Source organism: Gorilla gorilla, chromosome 1, assembly GCF_029281585.2.
Source record: "Gorilla gorilla gorilla isolate KB3781 chromosome 1, NHGRI_mGorGor1-v2.1_pri, whole genome shotgun sequence".
In the NCBI taxonomy this organism is placed as follows: domain Eukaryota; kingdom Metazoa; phylum Chordata; class Mammalia; order Primates; family Hominidae; genus Gorilla; species Gorilla gorilla.
The window spans coordinates 107018774-107038375 of NC_073224.2; the positions used below are offsets into that span (position 1 = coordinate 107018774).

Below are 19602 nucleotides of genomic sequence, written 5' to 3' on the forward strand. Positions count from 1 at the left end.
GAGTCTTCATTTGCATACAGGCTCTATAAGTAGCGCATAACCAGCCCGTTTTGCGGTAGTTCGGATTACTTCTTTAAGTCTCTGTTCTCTCTTTTCGCGCAAAAATGCCGGATCCAGCGAAATCCGCTCCTGCTCCCAAGAAGGGCTCCAAAAAGGCTGTTACGAAAGTGCAGAAGAAGGACGGCAAGAAGCGCAAGCGCAGCCGCAAGGAGAGCTACTCCGTTTACGTGTACAAGGTGCTGAAGCAGGTCCACCCCGACACCGGCATCTCGTCCAAGGCCATGGGCATCATGAACTCCTTCGTCAACGACATCTTCGAGCGCATCGCGGGAGAGGCTTCCCGCCTGGCGCACTACAACAAGCGCTCCACCATCACATCCCGCGAGATCCAGACGGCTGTGCGCCTGCTGCTGCCCGGCGAGTTGGCCAAGCACGCCGTGTCCGAGGGCACCAAGGCGGTCACCAAGTACACCAGCTCGAAGTAAGGGTGTGCAAGGGACGCAATAGATCAACCACCTAACCCCAAAGGCTCTTTTCAGAGCCACTTCAGTAATCGAGAAAGCAGCTGTAAACACTTGTCAGAGCGTTTGATAGCTTTTGGTCAGGTAGGGAGTGTTACCATGGTCACGGATACATTCGGGTTTAGGACTAAGGAGTTTCCTGTAGTCCTGTAATGAGTTGGCCCTCAGTCATTCCCGTCCAGTCTTACTGAGTTGCTTGTTATCTGTGCTACGAGATTAGAAAGGTTTGACTCATTCTGGGATATTTGGGAGGGATGGAGGGAAGGAGGCGGGGGGTGGTTCTACACCCCTTCAGCCTTTAACCTGTATCTTTAAAGTCGTTTTCCTTTTTGTTTCTGAAAGTAATGAACGAGATGAGATTTCCCATACAGATGAGAAACCCTCGGTCCAACCTCTTACTATTTCTTAGTGTTTTAATCTGTTTTCCTTACCATATACCTACAGGCGTCTGTCACAAACTTTGTCTAATATAGCCATGTGCTTTCGTCCCTTAGCCTTTTTGCAAGTCCTGACTTAGCCATCCTCCCTTAACTTCCATTCCAGTGACTTCAAACAGGGAGATATATTGCCACCACCCCACCCCCTGTGGAGTATTTGGCAATATCTGTAGATGTTTTGGGTTGTCAGGTGTGTGTGTGTTGGGGGGGGGGGGGTGCTAGAAGTATCCAATGGGCAGAGGCCAGGAGTGCTAAGCATAAGGCACAGGACAGTCCTCTCGGGGGACAAAGAGCTACCTGGCCTGTAATGTCGATCTTTGGTGATTGAGAGACCCCAGCGCCCAAAGACATCCCTAACCTTCAGGATTTAATCCTCTTCAGTCAAACGTTTCCTTAACCCTATCAGCCCATGTTTTTCTTTTCTTGGTGAAAGCTGAGCACTTCATAGGCTGTTTACAGGTCCTTCTCCACAGGAAAATACTTCCTCCAGGACAAGAACCCTGTCTTGGTTCCAAACTTTCCCAATTATAAGAGTCACCTTTGCGCTTGTTAAACCTGCTTCCAGGTGCTTCTCCTGAGGTTTCCTGATTCAGCTAGACTGGAGGTGGGACCTGACGAGGTGGTTGGTTTTTAGTGTTCTCAGGAGTGTGGATGTTTTAATAGGTGTTGGGTCCTCATGTTAATCGACCTGTGGGTGTGTCACAGTCTTTGTGTCACAGATGCTCTGAGAAAGGAAACAATTTGAGGATGAGTGGAGGGGAATTTGTGGTGTAGAGAAGGCCACAGTTAATATGTGGGGTGAATTTCTGAAGACCTCTCAGTTCAAAACTTGAATAACTCAAGACTCATCCTGACAAAAGCCAGTGGATGTTTCTTTTGCCAAATAAAATATACCCTTGGTGCAACTGGAAAATCTTAGCTTATAATTAACTTGACAGCCTTTGAAATTAAGCCATTCTTGATAAATCTTGGGGGAATTAACAACTTTGTGCTTAAAATGAATTTTACTAATTTTTATGATATTGAAGTTCAAATTTACACCCAATTAAAAGATATAAAATGCGGTATACATGATTTTTTTTCCACTAGAAAATAAAGATTCCCAGTTTAGTCATCTTTTTCTGATCACCAGACAAGAGGTCAGGGAAAGATAACTGAGAATCCAAAATTTCCGTTGAAAGTAAAGAAATCATATATAGCACATTCTCTGGTAGGAAAGGTTACTCAGTAAGTGAGACGGCCGAGGTGGTCTATTTTCTATACAGTTGGGCCATAAGAGAATTTATCCAATCTCCTCCTAGCTTAGGGTCGTGAAGTCAGGAGTTCCTTTTTTCTTAAGGATTAGGGACCATGTTTTTCAGGGCCTTTTGAAGTTGTTAAAACATTGTCAACTGGCTCAACTACACAAATGCCATCATTTATTACCCACTGACCAAAAGATTAACTTCCAAATCCTCATCCTGACACTAAAGGCCACCTATTATCTAGCCAAAACTTACCTTCTTCACTTGTTCTCCCCAGTCCTCCAGCTTAGCCTAAATGTTCTACTGTCATGTAAAGCATCTTAACTTTGTCTTCTGTGCTTTTGTTACATTGTTCTGAGTTTTAGTACTCAGTCCTCTGGACTACTTGAAGCTTTTTATCAGTCTGTCAGTTCTTTTAAACTCCTGCTCAAATCTCACTCTGAGAAGCTTTTTCATCTCATTGTAGTTCACAGGGAAGTCTTTCTCTTACGGCCTCATTCCTTGCATAACGAATAATTGTGTAGCTTTGTAAACTGTAGGCTTATTCCTCAATTTCTTTTTCTTGTTTTTACATTTTCTTGTCTGTCTTCTGCTAGAGACATATGCTTCTTGGTATTTATTCCACAAAGGCTATCCCAATGCCTACTATAAAATAGCTTCTCAATGAAAGTTTGTTGACTCGTTGCCAGTCAACAGAACACTAGAAAATTGATCTGAGAGTGGTGGGTTCTAGTAAATACTCTAGTAAATATTTTTCTCTACTTTTTTTCTTACTCCTTTACTATGGATACTCTTTTAATTATTGCCCTTCATAATTATTGGCCCAGTTGAAACAACTGTTATAGATTCAAAAATCCTCAGAGTGGTAAAGTACTACACTTGGCATCTTCCCTTGAGCCGATGTATCTATGTAGCTAAAATGATGAGATTAGAGTGGAGCTTTCTCACCCTGGTTTGAGGTGCTGCAGAAATGGTCTGCTTTTCTAGTGCCTTGAAAAAGGATGAGAAGAGAGGTGCATTCCAGAAGACAAAAGGTGTGTAGTATCAGGATAAGGGGCTTTAAATATCAGATCCAGAGAACACTGCACATGTAGAAATGGGCTTGGCCTGGGTCAGGGCATTGAGATTGGTTACATAATCTTTTCAAGGATTGGTGAATGAGTTGGAGTATGTGTAGAAACCTACAAAGATGACAGTTTAATCTCCTGTCATAATTTTTAGACAAATAATGTATTTTAAAACTGGATGCAGTTCCTAAAGCTGTTCTAAAAGTCAATGCAACTGAATTTGGAATGTAAGCATAGGACAACAGATGGGAAATAAGTACATGACCTCTGTGGGATAAAGTGAGAGTTATCAAAGAATGTCAGTGTTTAACAAGGAACAAGCTTGTTTTGGAGAATTACTAGATATTATGGAAAATTTTTTTCTTTTCTACATTTGGTTAACTATAGCTGAACTATAGCAGATCATATGACTTGGCAAAAGTAGAAAACTTGATAAAAATCTTCTAGGCCCCACAATGTCAACATGAACAAACTTTTGAAAAGTAAAAGTAGACCGTGTTTTCTCAGTATGTATTATCAAATATACGTTGAACATATAATTTTTGCCCCTCAGCCAGGTTGTAATATTTTCCTTTAGTTTATCTCTTTAATAATTTTTTATGTTAATCCATTTTATTTTGAAAAAATAATGAGCTAGAGGATACAAAGATGTAAATGAATCTAAAAGAGAGAATTAAACTGGCATAAAGATAAATATAATTCAAGCAAGGTATGTTGTTCCCAAAAGAAGAGAAAGAAGGAAATGTTATGTGAATGGAGAGTGAAAGGTTGCCTCTGGTTGGAGAGTTCAGGAAAATTCTGTGAGAACTTACATGGTGCCAGCTACTGTGCTAAGTGATGGAGGCACAAAGGTATCCATTCCTCAAGTCCATAAGGTTCAACTGGAGTTTTCTGTGTGACGGGTATATCATGTATCCTCTGAAATTATTTTTTAAGTTTTAGTTTTACCCAATTTTTACTGTAACCTCTTTCAACTTTTTAATTGTCTGATTTGGGTAGATGGAATTCTCATTCCATTTTTATTCTGTGATTAGAGGTTATTAATTCCTCACCCCTCATCCAGGTTGTAACATTTCCATTTACTTTAAAATATTGCTTAAGAAAATTTGTATTTTACTTCAATTGAGATTTTATTTTTTAATATTATTATATTGAACAGCTTTGGCTATCCCACCCGCCTACCTGCAGAGTGCAAAACAATTTATGAACATCACACTCAGTTTACAGCATCAGAACACTCTTGGAGCATTGTTCACCATGGTCCTAGCTTGATTTTCTTGGGGTGTGATTATTCTTTCTTTTCTCTCTTTCTCTCTCTCTTTCTTTCTTTTTCTTTCTTTCGAGATGGAGTCTTGCTCTGTCACCTAGGCTGGAGTGCAGTGGCACAATCTTGGCTCACTGCATCCTTTGCCTCTCGGGTTCAAGTGATTCTCCTGCCTCAGCCCCCCGAGTAGCTGGGATTACAGATGCCAGCCATCATGCCCAGCTAATTTTGTATTTTTGTAGAAATGGAGTTTCACCATGTTGGCCAGGCTGGTCTCGAACTCCCAACCTCAGGTGATCTGCCTGCCTCGGCCTCCCAAAGTGCTGGGATTACAGGTGTGAACCACCACGCCCGCCCCCCCGCCCCCCGCCATGCCTTTTTCTTTTCCCAGACAGGGTCTTGCTCTGTCACCCAGTCTGGAGTGCAGTGGCATGATTACAGTTCATTGCAGCCTTGACCTCCCAGGCTCAAGTGATCATCCCACCTCAGCTTCCTGAGTAGCTGGGACTACAGGTGCATGCCACATGCTTGGCTAATTTTTAGAGTTTTTTTTTTGTAGAGATGGGGTCTCACTATGTTGCTCATGTTGGTCTTGAACTCCTGGATTCAAGTGATCTACCTGCCTTGGCTTCCCAAAGTGCTGGGATTATAGACTGGTGTGACTATTAGAGTGGTGAGTGAATAAGCTTTTTCTTATTTTCCAAATGCAATTTATCAGAAAATCCTCTTGGCTCAAAATATGTCCAGCATCCAACCACATCTCACCACTTCCACCACTGTTTCCCTTCTCCAAGCTTCCACCTCTCTTGGATATTTGCAATGGCGTTTTAAATGGCCTCCTTGATTCTGCTCTCTCCCTCCTGTATTTCCCACAAAGCAGCTAGAGTACACTTTTTGAAACATAAGTCAGATCATATCATTCCCATACTCCTCCTCAACAGAAAACCCTCCAATGGCTTCAGCATCAAGGCCCACATTCACTTCTCTGACCCTCTCTCTTACCTGTTTTGCTCCATTTCATCATAATTTTCTCCTTGTACTTCCTTGAATACATCAAGGCCCTTCTATCTCAGGATGTTTGCACTTGCTATTTCCTTTTCTCAAAGGCTCATCCCTAGATACTTGCATGACTGGCTTCCTAATTTCTTGTAAGCTTTTGCTCAGAAGTTACTTTACCAACTGTCACTGAGGTCTTCCCTGAACATCTTAGGTAAGATAACAAGCTCCCCTCCTTTTCTTTCCTCACTTCTTGGTATTCCTTATCTCATAACTTTTTTTTTTTTTTTTTGAGACGGAGTCTTGCGTCTCACTCTGTTGTCCAGGCTGGAGTGCAGTGGTGCAATCTCGGCTCACTGCAACCTCCATCTCCTGGGTTCAAGCGATTCTCCTGCCTCAGCCTCCCGAGTAGCTGGGACTACAGGCAAGTGCCACCACACCCAGTTAATTTTTTGTATTTTTAGTAGAGACGGAGTTTCACTGTGTTAGGATGGTCTCGATCTCCTGACCTTGTGATCCGCCCGCCTCGGCCTCCCAAAGTGCTGGGATTATAGGTGTGAGCCAGTGCGCCTGGCCTCTCATAACTTTCTTAATTTTTCTCCATATACCATCTGAATACTAATGTATTTATTTATTTGTTTATTTCTGAATGAGACTGATATCCATAAAAATGATCTTTCCTTGTATACTCTAACTCCCTGCTTTCTGGGCGCTTGGCTTCTCAATTAAAGGCTAATTTACCAGCTTCTCTTGCATCTGGGTTTGTCCAAAGTTTGGGGCCAATGAGATGTGAATGGAAGTTGCATGTATTATTTCTAGTTTGTGCCCTAAAAAAGAATATGTATGTGTTGCCCTTGCCCTCTTACCCTCTCCACTGGCTGGGGTGCAGATGTGATGGCAGGAATTGGGGCAACTACTTTGGACCCAGAGGCACAAGCCCTGTGATGAGGATGGCAGAACTGCTCTGTTAGCCCTGGAGTGTTACATGAAAGATAAATAAACTTGTATCTTATTCAAGCCACTGTTTTTAAAGACTTATTTGTTGTATTACTCAGATATAGTCTAAGTTATTATATCATTTGTCTCCCCTCCTACCTCCTCAGAATAAGTCCTATGAAGGTAGGTGCTTTGTTTCATACACCGCTCTATCCCTATCATGTAGAACTATATCTGGAATACATTAGGCACTCAATATCTATGGGATGAATGATGGATTCGAGAAACAGAAGTAATTGAGTACATGGGAAATGGGATTGTGTTTATGACAGGTGGAGCTCCAAGAGTTGAATTTAACAAGAAATGATTGAGTTTGAAATCTTTTGCCCTCTAAATTAGAGACAGCACAACACAGAATGAGGATTTGGGTGAAGTTGCAACCACCGAGGTCCACATACCAGTTTAGAAGCCTCAGAGTATAAGTCATTGGGTATTTAAGGACCTTACCTAAGCTAACTCAGAAGCATTATGAAGGGCAGTATTGACATTAACTGCCAGGAATCTCCTACAAGAGTCAAGGGATTATACATGAGTCATAGAAGGATACTTGAAGATGGACAATTATAATCCCATCACTTTATGGAAGACTATGAGACCCAAATAAGAGAAATCCCAGTGGTCCACGAACTTAGCTCTGGTAAGTCCCCGATAATTATTTAAATTATTTCAGGTTCAATATCACTGATTGCTGTCACCATTTTCAAGGCTAATATCTAATCTGCCTTGGTTCTGCTAAGATCTCCCTGTTTTTTTCCTCTAGAAAAAACAGAAAAGAGAACTATCTCCAGATGGATACAGAAGAGGTGGTAAAAAGAATACACATAACATGGCTCTCACATGATCACATACCATGCTGAAGGCATCTCAGAGGCAACTGAGGTTGGAGATCATTTTTAGGGTCTTAAGTTCAGAGCTGTATCTGTAATATCAACAACAGATATTCTGGCTCTTACCACCTTGCCCATTTCTCCTCTTAGCACTGTAAGAGTAGTTCTTGCTGAGAAGGCACTAGCCTGTAGTGGCGATGAACATCAGCTTTGAGTATAGCTTCCCCACGTAAGGACTGTATGACCTTGGAAAACTTTCTTTACTTGCTGTGATAAATAAACTTCCTTACAGCAAATTGATCCTCAAGTTATTCCCCTGTAAAGTGGAAAAAATAATGGAAACTACCTTCTAGGCTTGATATGAAGATTAAATGAGGTAATGTACCCAAAGCACTTAGTACAGTGGCTGGAACATGGTAAATATTTGATCAGTGTTCTTATTATTGTTATGGTTAGGAAGGTGCTAGCAAGAGCACCATTGTACTTCCAGAGCACATTCCATTTTCCAGCAAGTGGTGCTTTAATAGATTTCTAGTGACTTGAGAGTGACTTCCCTAAGCATCTTGCATTAAGGAAATAAGACCTTCTGTATTGTAAAAACACCATCCAATAAGGGATTTTCACAATTTACTTGTAGGACCTTTGTTATGTAGAACCTTCAGTGTCTGCTATGTGGCCCATTAGGAAAATAATAAATTAGGAAACAAAAGACTTTATAGTGTCTGTTACTAGTGCTCTATAAAGGCCGATATAACATTTGGCAAGTACCTTCTTTTTCTATCAGATGATGCTTTTAATACTTCATGTCAATACTTTCAGAAAAAAGTGAAATCATTTCATTAAACACTTCTTTCCTATTTCTGATTTTTGAGTTGAAAGCTCTTAATTTTGAGGATTTAACATAACAACAAGTCAAGGGAATAGAAATTATCTAGAAAACTATTAGCTAGCATAGAGAAAAACAAGACTTACAGCCAAAAGAAGAATGTGCAAATAATTTGGGAAATGTTTAAATAGAAATTTAAAAATGGGGTTGGTGGAGTCATGTTGATGATTTTGGAGTTAATCATTTCTGCTTATTAAATTGTTTCCAGCATTTTCTAGCTGAAGTTACTGTTGTTGTCAACTACTCAGCATCCAAAATTTTCACAAGAAAACAAGGTTTTTTCTCTTCAAATTACAGTCCAAAGAGTGGCAAACAAGAAAGATGACAGAGTCCGAAGACCTTAAGATTTCTTTTCTTTGGTCAAGAACTCATTACACAATGGATGATACATCTTAGGTGGTCCTACTAAAAAGAGACACAAGAATCTAGAGACTATCTCACTGTCAACCAATCCAAGGAACTTTGCTTTAGATGGCCAAAGCCAGAAACAGCAAAGTAGAAGAACTATTTTAAGCAGTTCCTTAGTATTTTTCCTTGGCTTATCCAAGCCTGGATACTGGTCCACTTTCCCAAAGTTGGTAAAGAGGTAATACAGCTTGGGATTGATTGGATATTGAGACAGAAAGAGAGGGGGAGAGAGAGATATCTAGGTACTGGAGCAGCACTAGGCACTCAGAAGAAGGAACACTTGAAGCAAAAAATGAAGGATATAGATTAGTGAAGTGAAGTCAGGAGCAAATGATCTCAGTTGCTTTACATGATCAAAGGACAATAACTGCAAATTACCAGAGGGTAGGTGAAGCTCCATATCACTTTTTAATATTAGTGTTTTAAACACCTAGGAATAGAATATACCTAAAGATAATAGCTTGATTTCCCCACACCCACCTTTGCAATGTTTTGATTTTGCACAAGTCTTGGTTTCTAGTTTGTGGGATTATCATTTTTCATTGCATTGAAGGAAAATTCTTTAGGCCAGGAGGGAGTCTAAGACTTCAGACACAGCACAGATACGATCCTGGGCAAGGGTCATTCAGTGTTCTTAAGAAAATTCTAAATCCTAAGGTGTGATGGTTAATATTAGGTGTCAACTTGATAGGATTAAAGGATGCCTAGATAGCTAAGTATTGTTTCTGGGTGTGTCTGTGAGGGTGTTGCCAGAGGAGATTAACATTTGAGTCAGTGGACTAGGAGAGGAAGACTCACCCTCAATGTGGGTTGGCACCATCCAGTCGGCTGCCAGGGTAGCTACAACAAAGCAGGAGAGAGAAGGTGGGCTAAGCTGGCTTGCAGAGTTCTGGCTTTCATCCCTCTCCTGTGCTGGATGCCTCCATCCATTCCTCCTGCCTTTGGACATCAGACTCCAGGTTCTTTGGCCTTTGGACTCTCGGACTTAACACCAGTGGCTTGCCTGGGGCTTTTGGGCCTTAGGCCACAGACTGAAGGCTGCACTGTGGGCTTCCCTACTCTTGAGGCTTTTGGACTCAGACTGAACCACTACTAGCTTCTTTCTTCCTCAGCTTGCAGACGGCCCACTGTAGGACTTTGCCTTGTAATCATGTGAGCCAATTCTCCTTAATAAACTCCTTTTAATATATCTATATCTAATCTATTATCATCTATCTATATCTATAGATATATGTCTCCCCTATTAGTTTTGTCCCTCTGGAGAACTCTGACTAATACAAAGGGTTAAGTCTTAAACTACTTATAATTTCTCTCTGGAACTGTATTTCATCTAGTTTGGAATGTTTACTTACTTAAGACCCATATTATATGTAGAATAATGAGCAGGAGAAAGATATGCTGATTAGCTTGTATATATATTAGCCATAGGATTAGTTCCAGCAAAGGAACATACTTGCTTTTTTTGGTTTCTTCAATCTTCTCCCTGTCACATTATGAAAATTTGATGATTTTACTTATTTAAGTGTCTTTGTAGGAGATTTTTCGTGGATCTTTTTAAGTGTTTGACCTCTGATTTTCATAATTTTTTTCACATTAGTATCAAGGTATTAGGTAATGGAAATTATTCTTAAATAACTCCTGCCTGCCCCCCTGAAACAGCAAGCATCTATAGAGAAGAAGACAGTTTTCAGATTAGCAGGAGAGTTAATCAAGTAAAACTTGAATTTTGATCCTTAGCCTGGAGAAAAAGGTAAGAAACTTTTTCATTTGTCTAAGAGAAGTTTATTTCATGGTGTTTATGATTGTGGAGATGTGTTTGTGGGGGAAAGTGGCATATTAAATTTTTCTAGACTAGTATGTGCAAATAATTTATAGTGGGGAGGGGGGAATTTGAGTCTCAAAGATAAAAGCATAGTGAAACAGAACTGTGACTGTTCTTCCTGGCATGAGGAAATAACATATGAATTACAAGCATGCTTGAGTAATGTAGATTGAGTTGATGGGTAGAAGTGTGGCCCCTTACAGCACAGAGATGACAAAGTAAATATATTTGGCCCTCCTGGCAGGGTAGAAGTATAATGTGTTCCCAAAATCACCCGGATATGCCATCGTATAGTGTGTTAGTAAAGAGTTCAGGCTTCCGAGACGGACCACCTGGAGTGTAACTTGGCTCTGCTCTTTAGGATGTTTTTAATCTGTGTTTTCTCATCTTAAAACTGGGAATATAGTAATGCTTACTTCATAATGTTTTTATGAAGGATAATTGCTTAATGTTTCCTACTAATAAACAATTCAATAAATACTAGTTGGTGATCATAGGGAAGTCCTGTTAAGTGCTCTGCAAGTTTCCCATCTCTAATGCACAGGTGAAAAATAGCTACTGATTCAAGATTGTGTCCTGAAGATATGTTGCTTTCTTCTCATATTCCACCCCAAATTCCTAGAAATGATAAAAAATTGACAAAGATGGCAGATGGGGTAACAGTGAAGAGTGCCAAGGAGGACTTCTGCAGAAGACAGGAGTGGACCAAAAAATGATCCACATGTTTTGGAACCAGGAGACAAAAGTTGGTCTTGGGGCAACTGACAGGATGACAGTTCAGGTACCACAGTAGGAATATCCACCCATCTCCTTACCTTGGTGACTGAAGTCTTTTTATTTATTTTCTAGAGACCGGGTCTCGCTCTATTACCCATGCTGGAGTGCAGTGGCACGATCTCAACTCACTGCAGCCCCAACCTCCTGGGCTCAAGCTCTCCTCCCACCTCAGCCTCCCCAGTAGTTGGGACCACAGGCATGTACCACCACAACCAGCTAATTTTTGTATTTTTTGTAGAGATGGGGTTTCACCATTTTGCCCAGGCTGGTCTCAAACTCCTGGGCTCAAGGGATCCACCGACCTTGGCCTCCCAAAGTGCTGGGTTTACAGGTGTGAACCACCATGTCTGGCTGGTGACTGACATCTTTGACCCCAGCAGTGAGTGCGGTCATTTGGTTCAAGGAGGCAGGAAAATGTGCCAAGTAACTGGGCGCTCCCATATCTTGGAAATTTAAAATTTGATTATTGACATAAAAATTCAACAAGGGATAAATCCAGAACAGGATAGATAAAGCCAAGAGAAAATAAATAAGCTGAAAGATTGTGCTGTTATGAAATATATATTTGGTCTTCAACCCCATTTCCTGACATACAACTCCTAAAATCCTTAGAAACACCAAAGTGTGGTGTCGTTTTGTTTATTAATGAGTTGACTGATGTCTGGCAGCCCCTAGGTAGCTTCAGGATGAGGGCTGGTGACCAGAAAGAACAAGGGGAGGATTAGAGAGTTGGGACTTTCAACCCACCTCCAACTTCCGGGGAGGGGAGAGGGGCTGAAGGTTAAGCCGATCACCAATGGCCAATGGTTTAATCAGTGATTCCTATGCAATGGAGCCTCCATAAAGACCCAAAAGGACAGGGCTTGGAGAGCTTCTGGATAGCTGAACATGTAGAGGTTCCTGAAGGGCGGCGCACCCAGTGGAGGTGCATGGAAGCTCCATGCTCCTTCCCCCATACTTTGCCTTATGCATCTTTTCATCTGTATTTTTTGTTATAAACCAGTAAACCCAAGTGTTTCTCTGAGTTTCATGAACTGCTCTAGCAAATTAATACAATGCAAAGGAGGAAGCCATGGGAACCCCAGCTTGGAAATGGTTGGTCAGAAGTTCTGGAGGCCCAGACTTGGAACTGGCATTTGAAGTGGGGGCAGTCTGGTAGACTCAGTCCTCAACCTGTGGGATCTCCTGATAAATAGTGTAAAAATTGAATTGGAGTACACTCAGCTGGTGTCCACTGCAGAACTGATTGCTTGCTTGCTGTGTGGAGAACCCCCCTCTGCCGTCAGTCTTCTGTGTTGATTGTTGTAGTGTGAAAGCACAGGAAACACATAGTTTGAGTTTCTCCCTCCTCATGATGATCAAGATAAGCCAGAAATTCCTCCACAAAGCCATATAAAAAGATGCATGCAGAGATGAAAGAAAAGTTAAATGATATGAAAAATAGTCCAGATGTTCCAAACTCATGTAACAGGATGAGGAGTTAGAGAGGAGGGGAGAATTGAGAACATGTAAGAAATAAAATACAGATCTACCAAATAAGATTTGCTGATTGTGCACTGCACAATTTCAGGGGCTGTCATTTGAATAGTAAGATTTGCCAATGTGTAGTGTACAACCTACTATTGTGTAGTATGCAACCATAGTCATGAGAAAATAAAGGAATAAAAGGAGGATATCTCACAGGATCTAAATGCATACATACATCCTTAGATTGCAAGGTCCTATTAAATTCTGAGCATACAGGATGAGAAGGACCCTCACCTAGATTCACAGTGACAAAATTTGGGAACAAAGAGAAATTTCTAAACATATTCAGGGAAAATGCTTATGAAGAAATGGAAGTCAAATTTACATCCAACTCATTTGGGCTCCACTGGATATAAGAAGACAGGAAGCATTATTTTTTAAAATCTAGGGAAAATAATTTTGAATTCAATTAAACTATCATTTAAGTGTGGGTGACTTTTCAGAATTCTATTCCAGCAATAATTTTAAAAAGATCATAAGGGAAGATGTGAGATAATGGAAGCAAAGGTGGTCATGTATTTGGTAAAAGATATTGCTAAACAAAGTGAATTTAGATTCTAGAAAATTAAAAAGAAAACCTGGAATTCAAATTCCAGGTGATGTAGATGGGTGGTAGGGAAAGCAAGAGTGAAGAGAAGTAAAACAAGCTAAGTAAGATTTATGTTATAAATAAATAGGATATAGATATTATTACTGTAGAAGTTAGAAAAATGTGGGCTTACATGGTGGGTCACACATGTAATCCTGGCACTTTGGGAAGCTGAGGCAGGAGGATCACTTGAAGCCAAGAGTTCGAGATCAGCCTGGGCAACAAAGCAAGACCCCTGTCTCTACAAAAAGTAAAAATATTAGCCAGGCATGGTTACATGCACCTGTAGTCCCAGCTACTTAGGAGGCTGAAGCAGGAGGATTGCTTGAGCCTAGGAGGTGGAGGCTGCAGTGAGCTATGATTGCACCTTTGCACTCTGGCCTGGTGACAGAGCAAGTTCCTCTTTTTTTTTTTTTTAAAGTCGGTTTAAAAATACATTTATATATGGCACTAGAAGGGTATATCATATTCATAAAGGTAGTGCTCCATTAAGGAATGACCATGAATTGTTTGCATTTAACAAGGATACATACACATATGTGCATATAAGTCAACAATCACAGCGATAAGTTTAATATACCTTTCTTAGGAATTGACAGATCTAGTTGACTGAAACTTATTGAGGATATGGAGAATTTGAAGAACACGGTTAATAAGATTAATCATAACTATAATTATGCCTATACCATCTTATATTCAAAATAGAAAAGTTACATTATTTTCAAATTCACATAGAATATTGACAAAAATTGGCCATAAGTGAGATGGCAAATTAAGTCTCAACAAGTGCTGAAAAGCTGAAACCATATAGGACCAGGGCATAGTTAACTGATTATAAAACAATAAAATAATCAAACATGCCCTCCTTAAGTTGTACTCTTAGGAAAAAGCACATGGGTTAAAGGGGATATCAGAATAAAAATTATACACTCTTTAGAAATAACAAGAGCACTATAATTCAGCCATACCCTGAGACTTCACAAGCTTTGGTCCCAGTAAGCTAGAATTCAAATCTTAGCCCTATATTTAAATAACTCCTTGAATTGCCATTTCTTATCCCAATTATCTGTCATTCCACTGTGAAATATATTTCATGGCAAATAATATTAAAACCTACATGAAGCGGTCCGGAGAAAATTTGTAGCTTTAAAATGCATTTAAGAGGAAATAATTGGTAGGCAGATCGCCTTGGCCTCCCAGTTATTGCCTCTGGAATTGGAGACCAGCCTGGACAACATGGCAGGACCCTGTGTCTCCAACAGATACAAAAATTAGCTGGATGTCGTGGTGCACGCCTATAGTTCCAGCTGCTAGGGAGGCCGAGGCAGGAGGATCGTTGAGCCTGGGAGGCGGAGGGTTACAGTGAGTTGAGATCATGCCACTGCACTCCAGCCTGAGCAACAGAGAGAGAATTAAGTTTTTAACTCCAATGCTAACAAAGGAACACAACAAAAACCTGTGGAAAGTAGAAGGCATAAAGTAAGATGAAAGCATAGTCAATGAAACAGATCATACCTTCCTATTCCACCAAAATGGAATTTATAAAACCAAACACTGTGTTCCCTGAAAAGAAAATTAAGAGTTAATCCTTCCGTAAACTTACTATTGAAAAAGCACATAAGTAATACTAGATATAGAAGATATTAAAATGATGTGTATTTTTGATATATATTTGCAAATGAAGACAAAATGTTGACTTTTCCATACAAATTACCAAAGTTGAGCTAAGAAAAGTAAAATACCTGAATAAAGAATTAACTATAAGAGAAACAGAAAAAAAATCAGATATACATATCCTTAAAAATAGCACCAAGGCCGGGTGCGGCAGCTCATGCCTGTAATCCCAGCACTTTGGGAGGGCGAGGTGGGTGAATTATTTGAAGTCAAGAGTTTGAGACCAGCCTAGCCAAGATGGTGAAACCTCGTCTCTACTAAAAATACAAAAATTAGCCGGGTGTGGTGGCGTGTGCCTATAATTCCAGCTACTTGGGAGGCTGAGGCAGGAGAATCACTTGAACCTGGGAGGTGGAGGTTGCAGTTAGCTGAGATCATGCCACTGCACTCCAGCCTGGGTGACACAACGAAACTCTGCCTCAAAAAACAAACAAAAGCAAGCCCAGACAGCTTTACCAAACACTGAGGAGAGAATATATTATACAAATTGATCAAAATAATAGAATAGTATTAAAAGCCACCGACTGAGTGTGAGGCAATGACAACAGATATTATGAAGGCTAAATGAAATAACCCATGAAAGGTAAATAAACATTTGTTAAATTAAAATAATAAAGTTGACTATTAAATGCCATGATATAGATTTCACAGTGGAATGAAAGGATAAAATAATTGGGATAAGAAATTGCAATTCAAGGAGCTATTTAAGTGCAGGACCAAGATTTTAATTCAGCCATATCCTGAAATTTTACCATCTTTGGTCACAATAAACTAGAATTCAAGGTAGAAAATGATTATTTTCTAAAATAAAAATGGTACTTATAAACCTATATAAATGCTCATTTCTCCTCTTCGAAGTATTTTTCTGCCCTTCCAGAAGAACTGGGCCTTGAAGTCACAGCCAGGCTCCAGAGGACTGCTGTTTCACTGGATATCATGCCATTGCTTCTTCAAAATTATCTTCTCAGAGAATACCACATTTGGGGAATTTAATTTACTTCTCGAGAATCCCTAACCCAATTATTTCTAGTCTTTACCTTAGAGATTTTCTTTCTCCATTAACTCCCATATTATGTCTGGGAATCTTTTACTTTCACATATGCTCCCTCTCCACAATTTATTCTTTTTTTATCTTCTCTAAGTGTTAAGGAGTAGTATACATGTGTGATAGGGAGATGAAAGGGAAAGGCAGAAAACTGAACTTCTTACCCTCATGGAAGTTTTGACCCCACATTTAGAAAAAACAAGAAGTGGAGAATAAAGGGAGAAGGACAGCAAGCAATTTTATTCGTTCCCATTATCCTGCCAATGTGCATTAACAAAGAAGTCTGTACCTAAAAGACCTTATGCAAGACCAGATTTTCACATTACTAGCTTTGTGTGTGTGTGACATCCTGCTTTCTGTTGCCAAGCTTAATGTATATGTGTCTTAGGGTCTTTCAGTTTTTATACTATTATGGCTATGTTGTGGTAAACTGATGAAAGGAGAGGCCAATAGGGAAAAACAGGAGGATTGTTGTTTATTTTAGGTACGCACGGCTCAGCAGGTTTGCATCTAAAAAGCTGAGCACTGAACAAAGACAGAGTGGGGTTTTTATAAGCGGCCTTACAGACACAAAACAAAAGCAGTTAATCATACAGTGACAGGTCACATAATCTATAGCAAAACATAACTTGTGACCTTGCATAGCTGGTGACCTTGTAGTTGCATCGAAAGAAAAACAAAAACTGGCTAAATACAGACATTTGTAAATAATGCTTAAGAGGCCTGGGGAAAGTTAACAGTAAAAGAATTTTTCTCTTTTTTTTCCTTCAACCTTGCTCTGGAAGGGAGGGGTGTCTGGAGCCTATTCCTTTGACCTTGGCTATTTGGACAGCGTTATCTTATAACTGTCCTTGAAGTAAGCTTGCTAGGCAGAGGAAAACTTGTTCTCTTCTTTTTAACCCTTGCCTTGCCACATTCTGGGCCTTAGCTTTTACTTTTCTTGGAGTGAATAAATGCAGTACTTATTATTTATTTGTTTTAAATTTCTGCCTCAGCTGTGAGACTGGTAATAATCATTATTTATTTATTTATTTATTTATTTATTTATTTTTGAGACAGGGTTTCCCTCTGCCACCCAGGCTGAAGTGCAGTGGTGCGATCTTGGCTTACTGCAACCTCTGCCTCCTGGGCTCAATTGATCCTCCTACTTCAGCCTCCTGAGTAGCTGGGACTACAGGCGTGTGCCACTGGCTAATTTTTGTATTTTTTGTAAAGATGGGGTTTGCCATGTTGCCCAGGCTGGTCTCCAACACCTGGCTCAAGTGTCTGCCTACCTTGGCCTCCCAAAGTGCTAGGATTACAGACATGAACCACCGCACCTGGCCAATAATTACTTCTGAAGATTCTAACAATACCATTTACAATAACACAAAAATGAAGGACCTAAGAATACATCTAACACATCTAGAGAGAATATTATAATATTGTTGTGAGACATTAACAGTGACATAAATAAATGAGAGTTATACCTTGTTTATGGATTGGAAAGTCAGTGTTGGAATGATATCAATCCTCCCTAACCCTCTCCCTCCCGCCCCTGCCCCAAAAAGATCGACAGATTTAGTGCAGTCCCACTCCAAATCCAATAGTTTTCTCAGGAGAATTTGACATAGTTGATCTCTCTTTCTTGAGACGTTTTATTCTCTGTTTTCCCTCCTACCTCACTGGTACTCCTTATCAATATCCTTTGCTACCACCTCTTCTACGCAACCTCTAAAATGTGGCATATTTCATGGCTCAGGCTTAGACTGTTTTCTATCTGTACTTCCCCCTTACATTGTTCTTTCTAGTCCCCTGACTCTAAATACCACATCTATATGATGATTGGCAAATTTGTATCTCTAGTCTAGGATTCTTCATATATCCATTGCTTTTTCAAGAGCTACACTTAAATGTCAAATAGGAATCTTAAAATGTCCAATATGAAACATTTGCTTCTTGCTACCCCGTTCCCCTCCTCCACCAACTTGCTGTCTCAATTCTGTCAATGGAATATTTATTGCTTTGACCCAAAATCTACGTGTTCCCCCCCCCTTCTTTCTCACATTCCCTACATCTAATCAGTAAGAAACTTTGTTGACACTTCCTACAAAACATCTTCCAAATGTGACCACTCTCAATAGCTCCACTGTTACCATGTTAGTCCAGGCTGCCGCTGCCTCTCACCTAGACTCCTAACTGGTCTCTTTGCTTCTACTGTTGTCTCTCTACAGCTCGGGGAATCTGTCTCCAACTAAGCCTGGTGGCAGTGAGGACCGTCAGCCCCCTCCCAGCCAGCTGTCAGCTATACCTCCATTCTGTCTGGTTCTCAGGGCTGGAATCGCTGGGCAGGTCTAGCTAATCCTTGGCCCTCCTAGGAAAATATTCCTAAATCCTGAAGGCATTTAGCTAGGAAAGATCCAGAATGGACCCAACTATTCCTGTTTTACCCCAAACCGGTTGGTCTGCTTTGGGGATTACTTCTCAGGCTAGGAACCTCTGAGTGTTCTGAAACGGGCTGAACTCTTACAGAAGCTCTTCTGGCCCTAGGATGAATTTAGAGGTCTCCATACCCAGCCTGGAAGGTGAAGAACGACCCCTAACGACCCACCCTCCCAACCTAATGCCGGTTCTGCTCCACTTGTCCATTCTGGGGAGCTGTGCTTTGGCTTGGAAGCTCTCGGATTGAAGGATGGGCCCAAGACCCTCACAGGTGAAGCCTCGGTAGGTCCCAGCGAGAAGAAAGATATTCCTCCACCCCACCACCCCTCTAAGTCCGACCCACCTTTCTCCCCGCCAGCTGCATCAGATCCCTCCAGGGCCTCATTGTCAGTCCTGTAATCTTTTCATCCGTGATAGGATGGGCCGTGGACACCTGTGGGTGAAGCTCGGCGGTTCCCGAGTCCATGTGGGGTGGCCCCTGCGGAGCCTGGAGCCTTCTTGCCCGCTGGCTTGCTGATCCCGCCGAGCCAGCTCCCTTCCTGCTTTTGACGGTGAGGGAACCAGCTGGGAGGTCCTCCGAGCTGGACGGGGAGGCGGGCGGCCTCTCCCACTCCCCACCCGCTCCCTCCCTGCCGCCGCCGCCTCCGGCTGCTCTTGCGACAAGCCAAGAAGCTGGGGCGCCTGCTGGGAGCCCAGCGCCGTCCTCCCGTTTCCTGTGATCTACCAGTCCTCTCCGCCGAGGCTCGGCCGGGCGCACCTGAGGCCGGCAGCAACCCCGGGGCTTGGCGGCAGCTGCAACCTCCACAGACGGCCGCCAGGTGGCGCCGCGCCGGGGCCCGAGAGCAGGCGGGCCCGGGGCGGGGTTGGAGGGACTCAGCTACGCGCCTGGGGAGGCCGCGGGTCCTCGCAGACTACCGAACTTCCATTCTGCCGCCGGGTTTTCACACCTGCCGGCCCCGAGGAAACAATGACGTTGGGATTTTGGGGGGCCGCCCCTTGACTCGGGCGAATGGGACACGAACGGCGACCCCTTGCTCTCTTCCATCCGCCTGCCGCCGTTGCTGCCCACCGACTCCTACAGCTCATTTCTCGCTCCTGCAG

General features: G+C 41.7%; 1 protein-coding gene across 3 annotated transcripts in view; it reads left to right on the top strand.

The window, feature by feature from the left end:
* Window positions 1-19602, top strand: part of H2BC18 (H2B clustered histone 18) — a 57296-nt gene continuing 37694 nt past the window's right edge. For 2 of the 3 annotated variants that reach the window (XM_031009565.3, XM_063695379.1), the window contains exon 1: window positions 1-481. In XM_031009565.3, the coding sequence (XP_030865425.1) occupies window positions 105-481 (377 nt within the window). In that variant the 5' untranslated portion in view covers window positions 1-104. Of the gene's footprint in view, window positions 482-18293; window positions 18418-19602 lie in introns of those variants that run through there. The other variant, XM_031009569.3, reaches the window with a different exon arrangement.